The 10,868-nt window shown below is 40.7% G+C and overlaps 1 protein-coding gene across 1 annotated transcript in view; it reads right to left on the bottom strand.

The window, feature by feature from the left end:
• Positions 1 to 8,290: 8,290 nt before the first annotated feature.
• ELP4 (elongator acetyltransferase complex subunit 4) overlaps positions 8,291 to 10,868 on the bottom strand; it is a 140,668-nt gene continuing 138,090 nt past the window's right edge. Inside the window, exon 10 of the mRNA XM_065839337.2 lies at positions 8,291 to 10,626. Within this exon, the coding sequence (XP_065695409.1) occupies positions 10,495 to 10,626 (132 nt within the window). The 3' untranslated portion in view covers positions 8,291 to 10,494. The remainder of the gene's footprint in view (positions 10,627 to 10,868) is intronic.

The raw sequence follows: 10,868 nt of genomic DNA, 5'->3' as shown, positions 1-10,868 counted from the left end.
TAAAGGCCTTTAGTCACTGGCAGGGAAATCTAAACATTCCCATATCTATGAAGCTGGCTCATTGTGGTGCAGTTGTTACTCCCGATGCTGTGCTGAAAAAGGGATCTCATGATTAAAAAGCCAATGCGCCGGGAGTTTTTGAGTCAGAGCGCAGGCATCACAAGCAGCCTTTGTAAAGCAAAGATACCATCTAGGCTGGTTATGTTTTCCTTTCGGCATATTTGTCACCGCAGATAACACTTCATTGTAAACTTGGAGTAGCAGAGTTGTGGTGCTGAGGTAGTCACGATGCTGCAGATGAGATTAAACACATGTAAACTCCAAATCCTTTAGGGACAAAGAGCAGCTTCGCTCAAAGCACAGTACAACAATAAAGTCAAGAGCCTGAAGCAAGCAAAAATATGCAGAACAAGTAGATTAAAATATTTATTTTTAATTGATACTGGTCAGTTTTGTTGTATTTGTTGTAGCAGCATTAAGTAGTTTTAATTATCTAGAAGTCATTGGAAAATGTTACTGAAACATAGATTTTAAAAAAATGTATATATACTTTTATCAGGTATACACACAGACATTGTATAAAGTATGGACAGATCACCAGCATTAAGTAGTTTTAATTATCTAGAAGTCGTAATTGGAAAATATGACTGAAATATGGATTTAAAAAAAGTATATATACTTTTATCAGATATACACACAGACATTATATAAGCTATGGACAGATCACATTAAACACCACAATAGACAAATCCCTTCTCACATAGATAGATCAGTTCTGGGAACAATTAATTACAGGTAAAACCCCAGCACTTCTATAGCCACTTAGAGTGTTTATACCTACTAATGTAGTTTGTTTTTTTTTTTTAATCTAAATGCCAACTTCTGCTTAACCAGGAATGGAAATGAGCTTCCCATCCCTTCCTCCCCTGAGAGCTTTTGCCATGGCTGCTGTTCCTGCAGGTGCCGATATGCGGGCAGAGGCATCTCCTTGTAGCTCTTCCCTGCCCTTCCCAGGTTTTCCCGGCCGTGCAGCTCCACCACCTGTGGTCCAGCCGCTGGTGGCCTCCATAGAGCCATCGCCAGCCTTCTACGTCCCTTCTGAAGCCTTCTTCAGGGCAGGCTGTGCCGAGGGGCTGCCGCCTTCCACAGCCCCGCACCGTCGCAGCGATGCTAGAAAGCGGTTGCATGCGCGGATGAACTTGGAGCTGATTTGGGTGACAGGCTAGCCAGCCGCCGCGGAGAGGAGACATTTCTGGCTCACTGGCTTGTTATTGTGCCCTATGGAAGGAGGTCGGTGGGGAACAGTCCCTGGCTGGCTGCACATCACGAAGAAGTCGGGGCGTTTGGTCCCCGGAGCGCTGCTTGCCTGGAAGAGCCGCTGCCGTGCGTGCCGGGGGCTCTGCGGGTTGCAGGCGGCCTTGTGCCGCTTGTCGCCTCCACAGTCCTGTCAAGAGCCTTATCCCCAGGGTGGGCCGGGGCCGAGCAGGCAGCGTCTCGGGCTGCCAAGCCTGAGCACCGGTGCCAGCTCCCGGTTGCTGGCCGGGGGCCCGGGGAGGCCCCGGAGCAGCCCCCGTGCCCAACTGGCCCCTGGCAAATGGGCGCAGGGGTTGCGTGCGGCTGCGTGGGGACGTGCTGCCTCGCCAGGCACTGCTACCAGTCACATCAGTGGGGAATGAAAATCTTCAGCACGCTCTGAACAGCCTCTAATACCCATTTTATCCCCCTTTCTTCTTCTAGAGCTGTATTACTTAAGAAGACTGAAATCTGCTGCAATCTCAGCGTAACACAGCAATTCCCAAGGGTCTCCTCTTTTTTAGCACTGAAACTAGTGGGAGTTTTGCTATTGATTTCAATAGGAACAAGACATTTCTGCGCATTTGGTTAAAATGTATTTCATAATAACACCTTGTACTTTATTTATAAGCCCCTCCTAAGGCATTTCACAAATTATAGTCACACAAGAATTGATGTGTGAGCGCTGTCTTAATAACACTGTATTCTGTATCTCAAATATTGTGTTCTAGATACAATATTTACATTTACAAGTGAAAAGGCTGCTAACCTAACAGTTATTGTTCGGAGCAGACAGATGACGAGCCATACATGCTGATGGCGACGCAGACATGCATGCAGTGACGTACGTGTTGGAGTTGCCTCGCTCTGTGCAGATACCGGTTTTAAATGTCTTTAAAAGGTAAGCACGAGTCCATGTGCACCCCGCTCCAGGAGGCAGGCAGAGCTGCTTTCTCATCCAGGCTGTAACGCAGAAAGGGGATTTTCACCACTTCATCTTAGCTAGGTCTTTATAAAATGAGCAAAACGTCCCCACAGACTGGTTTACTTCAGGCAGCCTAACACGGGATTTACCTTTTGGGGCAAGATTACAGTTGCAAAGAATAACCTGAGGCTGACCACACATGTCACCTCCCTCAGGGTTTCTGGTCATCAGTAGTCCTGTTTCATTCACTTCCCATGGCCAAAGGGCCAAAGGTGTTTGGCCCTTTTTTTTTCTTTAATTGATTTTTCTGGTATTACTGACTAAAATATAGTGACTTATTTTCTCTGGGTAATATGTGCAGGTTTAGAGTTGTCTTAAGGTTTACCTTTATTCTGCATTTCCATGGTATAAAGAGTACTAGGAAAACTGAAAATGCATAAGTTTTTATTTATTTATTCTTTTCCCCAGTTCATTTCCATTCGCTCTTGTCCTCAGCTTCAGCAGTTGAGCATTGCTCCATGTGCAGCCAATAAAGCTCCTCTGCTCTAGGAATGCTGTAGCATCTTCTTTTTAACCACCTCTTCTCTGAGAAGGCACCTGCTTGCTTAATGAGCTCCCATAGCCCTGTTTCTAATCAAAAGTGTGATTGGCACCTACAAACACCCAAATAAATTCACCCTCCCCCCCATAAGAAATAGGCATATGAATTACAGATGTGAGAGTAGAGTCTGTGATGGCTGTTTGTCCTTGTTCAGACATTGTGTATTTATATGTCTTGCTGCAGAGAGAAGGCAGCAGCAGGTCTGTGGCTGAAGCGTGCAGGAATCCCCAAAGCCCCTGTCCTCCATAGCATGTTAGAGGTAGAAAAAGCGTTCCTCCTCTTTGGGTGAAAAACAAAGGATGGAATAAAGCTTGCTTTGTATTCTTGCTGGAGAACGATGCTACGCAAGTCTCTCTCTTTAGTAGTTCTTTGAAAAAATAGCAGAGGATGGAGCAGTCTGCACGAGATGCGTGGTGGTAAAGATAGCACAGTTTGGATAGGAGCCAGGCTGGCAAGTTGCCTCCTTTAGAACACGTTTTAAATTAATTCCTCCCCTAATATTCTCTTAGATGTAAAGAAAGAAAAACCCAGTGTATGAGCAGACACTTAGTGTAGCTTACTTAGGATGGTTTACTATGTTAAGATAGTTTTCAGCAGTGATAGCGTGGAAGATGAAGGTGTTTCCATAGTGGCTGCAAAAATGAAATCTCAAAGGAGATCTCATTTGATCAGTTTTTTAACATCTACAGGTGATGTGTGACAGGGTTCCATAAAACCTCCAGCTGCCAAATCCTTGTTTCTTTTAAAGATGGTGCTTTAGAGAAAAGTCCCCTTGAAACCTGCTTTCCCTTAAGTTGCACTGTGAACTTCCAGCGACTGTGTTCTAACACAGAATTTCAGGGCCTCCTGTGCCATTCCCTTCCTCCCCCTGGGTAACATCCCACCAGGTCATATCCCTGGTGAGATGGCTGTGATTTTGAAGGGGATGAAGGTGCAAACACATCTGATGCTGGTGGGCTGTGTGCTGGAGCTGTTTTGCCCCCACAAAGGACCATGATACTGTTTTTGCTGGGTCGGCAGAGGTCTGTGGTTTCTTGGGCACTGGAGCCTGACCTCCTAAGTCGAATTGGGTCAGATGGGGAGTAGAGGTTCTGTGAGCGACCCAGGAGGACCCTTGTTACCTTCAGGTGCCTGACAGGAGCTTTAAGTTGTGTGGAATCCTCCAGCAGAGGCTGCAATTGCCTCCAGGCACCTGCCAGACCTCACGTACACTCCAGCAGCCAAGATTGGCAAGGGCTGCGAATTGCGCTTCTTCCTCTCCTGGGACGTATGAGCTTTTCCAGCTGCACCAGCGCAGTTTGTAGATTCACAGATAACCTCCTTCAGGTCAGGCCTCTGACAACTGAATTTGAGAAGTTTATGAGCAGTTATTCCATAGAAATTACAAATAGGGCACCAGAAGGACTCTGATTTATATGGAGCTGCATACAGCAGATAAACACCTTCAGGTTGCTACAGTAAATATGATAACTTATCACAAGTGAAGAAAATTTATGTTTCTCCCTGTAACTGCTTATGTTTCACCCTTTATATTTCCCTCTGCAAAGTTGTCTTTACATTCAGAGTCTGTAGTCTGCAGTTTCGTATTTCAAGTACTTCAGGGGAGGGTTTATTTAATTTTAAAACTTCTTCTATCAGACTGGATTAAATAAAAATCCAGTCATTTAATTTGTATAATTTTTTTTTGCTTCTAAAGGAGCAAGTTGTCCCCCTTGACTTCTCTGAATTTGACACTCTTCCTTTGCAAAACACGCATTCAAACCCTTCAATTCTTACCTAAACTAAGCTTCTGTTGGGTCTGATGGTTTTCTGGGTTATGATTCAGTTGCTCTGCATGAACTGCTGTTGAATTACACCTGTTTTGGCAAGGGCAAGTTTAAAACTTCATAGATCATTTTATAGGCAGGGACTGCAGAAGGGACCCTCTGTTCTGCTCTCTTGCATATATTCCTTTACTGTGTCTATCTGCTGTATTCTCTGTCACACATGAAGTAATTGTGCCTATATACCATACAGCTGGTGCTTCCATCCTCTCCCCCAGTGTTTTGTTGTGGTCAAGTTTTATTTGTTCATTTGAAGCTGGTGTATTGGTGGTGCATGTTTGAAGCTCCATTTAGGTGACCCTTTGCTAGTCGGGAAGAACCCAAAGTTTTGAGGTGGCTCCTGGGAAGGCTCCGTCTTCCACACAGACGGACTTGCTCCTCCACTGTCTCCAACTGTCAAACTCCTTCTCACTCAAGTAATTTTCCAAAATCGCTGAACTATCCTGGACATAGGTGGGAAGCATCATAAATGGAAATTTCCCCATGTTGGAGAACTCTTCCAAATGTTTTTCTCTGCCTGTCACTCTTGATCTGGTCTTGACTAAGTTCAGCTCTATTCACTAGTTGAGCTTTTCTGAGTGCAAGGCCACGCTGGTGGTAGGAGTTGTACATCTGTTGTCTGACCAGTTCATCTGATGGATCCATAAAGATGTTGAATGTGCCCCAAGAGGAAATGGACCCATTAAAACTTCCCTGGTCAGGAACCAAGTGCTGGAGCTGCAGTTTCCAGCTATGGCTGCTGGCTGAAGATGGTGGGGCTAGAACTGGCATCAAGACCTGCTAGAATGATCCCTGTCCTATTGATTTAAAATAGCTTAGGAGGACAGATTCATTTTGCAGTGGTGCAAGTCCCGAGCCAAGAATGATGCCCTGCACAAAACAGTCCTGATCTATAAGCTCTGAGATACTTTGATAATATAAATAAATATACGCTAAGAACTGGAGAAAAGTCTCATGCAAGTAACATATTTTAAACAACTTTACAGCTTTCTCTCCACGCAATATGCTTTCCCAAAATATTGACACTGCAAACTGCTTGATTTCATACCAAAACCCAAACCAGATCCCATTTCTGTTCCCCTGTAAGTCCGGCCCCATGACATTTCTGCCAGAGTTTTCTTCAGTGCTCCAACCTGACACCAAAAAAGCAGCTGTAAGTGCACTGAAATTTGCGCATTTCAAGACTTTTTAAGAGAATGCCTCTGATGTTGTAAGTGCTGAGAGCATTCCAAGTGCTGGAACATCCAGGCTCAAACTCTGCCAGCATAAAGTGAAGGGTTTGTTTTTTTAAAAAATTCTTGCTACATTTTGGGTTTAACATTTACCTTCAATGCCAGAAGACAATAAAATACGTTTTTTAATAGAGGAATAAGGTTCCACTTAGATTTGAGCAGAAACTTCTTCTCAGTGAGGGTGACAGACACTGGAAAAGGCTGCCCAGGGGGGTTGTGGAGTCTCCTTCTCTGCAGACATTCAAACCCGCCTGGACACCTTCCTGTGGAACCTCAGCTGGGTGTTCCTGCTCTGGCGGGGGGACTGGACTGGATGAGCTTTCCAGGTCCCTTCCAATCCCTGACATTCTGGGATTCTGTGAATATGCAGCTACAGATTTTCTAGATATGCTAACATTTAAAAAAAATCCATTGGACCTAATCCTACCATTTTGCTCCTGGTCTAAATCGTCACTGCTTTCTCTGGAAGATTTTTTAGATGAAGCTCTACAGCACCAGAAAATCCATGTGCAAAAAAATACAGAAAACACAAAAGATATCTTTGTTTTGATATGAACAGAAGGTTTGCAAATTAGTTCCACGTACCTAATAACTTTCAAAATTGTTAAAGGCGGAGTTTAAATAAAGCAGCCAAGTTTTCAGCAGATGCTTCGGGATGCTCGATGCTCAACACTCCTGAAAATCTGTCTGTCTGTTCAGATGCTGAAATACAGATGTAGGCACCTACTATATTAATGAACCATTTTTAGAAAAAAAAAATGAGCTTAACAGTTGCTTATATTAGACTAGAAACTGAAAAAAATTGCAATGGATTTTTTTTTCTGAGTTGCCTTTTTTTCTTAAGATGAAGAGGATTTGCTTTCATTCCTTTTTTTTTTACACAAGTACATTTATTATTGAGTAAGCACCATCATGCGCTCAATGTGATTAAAAAAAGAAAGGGTAGGCCTTGCACTCAGCTCACAAGAGAAAAGAAAAACCCCAAGAAATGCCATGGGGGATAGTACTTGTTTCTACCACCTCTTAAAGACATAAAAGCATCTTCTTGCCTATTTCTGTTGTGATCTGTAGTTAAGGATGACATTTCTCCATCATAGGCAAAAAAAGAACACTTTATTAAATTTCTAATATATGATACTGGAGAAATATTGGTTTGACACCTGTATGTGTGTGTCTGTGTGTGTAATGCTTGTAATATACACACATTTTAAAAGGGATTTGTTATAAACTTGTGCTTTCAGAAAAACTTGATTAATAGCTCACTTTCCAACATTGGCATAGTGAAGGATTTTTGTAAGTTAGACTTCTGCACATTTCCAAAAGCTGTATTTGGAAAAACATCACCATTTTATATTAAATTTAAAGCTGAAACCAGTGGTGTATTACCATATGTATCGCATCTGATGTAGCTAAACACCCATTTTCAGATGCTTGTATCTACTGTTACAGAAAATTGAATTCAGCCTCATCCTTGAAATCGCTTTTGAAATTTCTTCACAAACACAGAAAAAGATTTAATCTATCGTAATATTCATCTCATGTTCCAAATACTTATATTTTGAAAACCTCAACACAACAGAAAGTATATAAAGAATTCTTATTTGACATATTCAAGACACAACGTTTTCAATTTCATTACCGCTTTCTCGACTGTGTGTCACAATTCTGTAAAGATCAGGTTCTGGGGCTGAATTGGGAACGTCTTCCCTGGGATGAGTCTATTGTTTCCCTGCTGTGCTTGGCAGTTTCAGTTTGTAGCCTGCTCAAAAGTAGGAAGTTCTGCTTAAAATCTTCCAACAAACAAACAAAAAAATCCCTCGCACCGCAGTCTCTGTGCAAAAGAGTCCCCCGAGCACCAGGAAGGATCATGCTCGTCTTGCAAAGATTTTGCATCCAAGCCAACGAGGGGGCTCTGAAGATGCCGAAGAAGCTGGTAACACGTTGCAACAACCTGTCAGAAGAGGCTGCGCACATCCTGCGATGAGCTGGGCTGCACCCCTTGGTTAAATATTTGTCTTGAAATCAAGAGAAGAGAGAACAGGAGGACGTTTAGTACACAAGTGCTTGGCTGTCACAGAACAGTTAAGGGGAAAACTCACACAAAATCACCATGTAATCATTTCTCCTGCTTTCCAAGTCAAAATCACTTTTGGTGCAACAAATGGAATCTACACTATAACTCCTATATATCTACATACTATCAGGTAGCACATGCATAGCATTGGTTCACTTATCAGTTTACTGATAAGCCAAGTCACTGTCATGTGTTGTTGTAACTGATACAACATTTTGGAAGCAAAGAAGAGAAAATTTTGCTCTGTGTTTTTGCCCTAGGTGAACAACACTGTACATCTGTATAGTCTAACACTTATTTTACAAAGCATGTTTAGTGACTCAGAAAAAAAATTAATCCAGATTTGCAGAATTCCCTTTATTATTCAAAATATTTGTCAGTTTTAATATTAACCTACCAAAGTTTTTGAAACTGAAGTCTTATAAATTCATAGGACACACACATACACATATACATACATGGAATACCCGCGCTACTCACTAACAATTTTCAGTTAATATATTAACTAGAAATCGACTGTGACCTTCATGATATATTCTCCCCTGTATGTTAAGTCAATGACCTATTTAAGTATGTTGGCAGCAATTTATATGTCTTGTGACTTCATATTTCACAAAGAAATACTGTGGTTTTTGTTATTTACATTAAAAAGACGTACTATGTAAAATTTCAACTTTGTTAAAAATCACTTTATCCTAAGTATTTAAATCATTCCATGCTTTCAAAAGACACAATTAAGCATCTAATGAGAACTTCCTTTCAATGTTACACATAATACAAAAAGAGAAAAATGTTTGAGACATCAATGATAATATTTTAAATATACTGGCATAGGAAAGCAGATGTCTTTTGGCCTTATTAAACTGACAGTTCAGTTCTGAAACTTTATTTTGAAAAGATTTAAAAAGGATTTGTGTCTTTAGAAAGAAAAAATACAACAGGCATACCTAAAAAATACAGAAGAGAAAACCTGATTGTTACTACTAATGAAATAGCTGATGACAAAATAGTAGTCTTTTTGATTTTGATCACAAAAAATAAACTGGTAGTGACAGGATATGATGGATAGATTTGACATCCTGGCAAATCACTGTCATTGATTCAATTATTCTAATTCAGAATAAAAGCTGTATACAGTATGTGTTTATGCTACAGTGGAGTTTTTTAAGTGATTGACATTCATCATATTAGTTAGACAGTTTTAAGAGCTGTGTCTTTGTTTTACACAGCGTTGTCAAGAACAAAATAAAGTAGGACCTGGATTGCAGGCAAAAAAAGAAAGGAAACCACTTAACCAACTCCTGGTTCCAAACCCATCAAAATAAGTATCCATTATTGCATCCTATTAACATGTTCTTTGAAGACTCAGTTTCACTCCAGCCATGTAATCCACTATTAGAGAGACTAAATTTTGCAACTGTAATGCAATCTTACAGCTGGGTGGCTGGAAGTTCCGCAGAGAAGACGATATTACCTCTCCAAATGGAAGGCAGCCTCAGGAGAAAACCACACAAACCACTTGAATTTACAGGTCAGCTTTGCTTTACCTGTCTTTCGTTTGATGAGATATACACACAGATACTTAGAAATAGGCACAAATAGGATATCTGAGCGTACAGAAGCCTGAATTACTTGTATATTCTGCCCCGCTTTAGACCAGCACGCTGTGATACCCTTCCCCGAGCTCGGATGTGCTCTTCTGGTTTCTAGCATTAATGTAGCTGTCGGTTTGAATTTCAATCTTGAATTATGTCTGTTGACATAATTTCATAGTGCTGACTTCAATTGTTTAGGATTACTGTTTTGAACTACACAAGGAAATCAGTTCTTTTCTCACTGGTTAGTAAATTCCATCCGAGTGCATTTAAATGCATGTGGTAAGCCATAAGGCAAAGTAATTCTCTATAATAGATTCTGATTCAAAAAACAACCATTTTTAATTACTGGCATCTTAAAATAAAGACTTATATGTTTTAAATTTATTATTACATATTTAATGAACTAATGTAAATATTTCCTGAAATTTAAGAACGCTATTTCCGTTTTTAAAATTCATGTTTTTAAAAACATAACTGTATAGTTTGCTTTCAAAATAACATGTGACAACGAACTGCTTAGCTTCATTCCTTTATTGCAATAAACCACCCAACTTAACTTATTATTCATACAAAATATGAAATGTAAGTATATAAAAATTCTATCGGTAAAAATATCCCTTTATTTTTGTTGTAAAAAAAATTAGAAATGAAAGGACAAGAGTAATTTTCTTATTTCAAGGAAGAAAACACTGTATGTTTCCAGTTGAGCAGAACAATGGCAGAACCCAACCAAACAGAAGCTTTAACAAAAAGCAAAATCCAAACAAGCCCAAAATCAGTACAAAGAAACCAGAACAAAGGAAAAAAACAAAAAAGAAGGCACCATATGATAACATGTATTTTTCAAGACTGCTGGGTCAAATCATTAAGAAAAATATTTATATAAGTCATTAACACTCATAATTAGAGTGTCATATAAATCTGAGTGAAACTGCTAAGTAGAAATCACTAGAAGTCCAGGTGCTTCTTGCCGATGGCCATGGCGCCGCATCCTGAGCTCAGCAGTTTGGCGGATTCTGCCAGATCCTGTTTGCTCGCGCGGCTCACTGTGTCTGACAAGTCTGGAGGCAAATGCAGGCGCTGTGGTAGGAAATTTTCGGGAGGGAGATGGGGAGAGAGAGAAGAAAGAGAGAGAGGAAAAAAACAGAAAGAATAAATGCCGTAGAATTTATTTTCCATAGCATCTTTCAAAACGCAGTATTTTTCCAGACCGATCGATGTTTACTCACACAAATACAGCACTTCCCAGTCACTCGTTTAGGCTGACCTGGAAACGGTTTTGTATGTTTTCAATATATTAGATTTACAAAGTGGAACAGATT

Source organism: Patagioenas fasciata, chromosome 5, assembly GCF_037038585.1.
Source record: "Patagioenas fasciata isolate bPatFas1 chromosome 5, bPatFas1.hap1, whole genome shotgun sequence".
NCBI classification, from domain to species: Eukaryota; Metazoa; Chordata; class Aves; order Columbiformes; family Columbidae; genus Patagioenas; species Patagioenas fasciata.
This window is presented reverse-complemented; position numbering and strand designations above follow the sequence as displayed.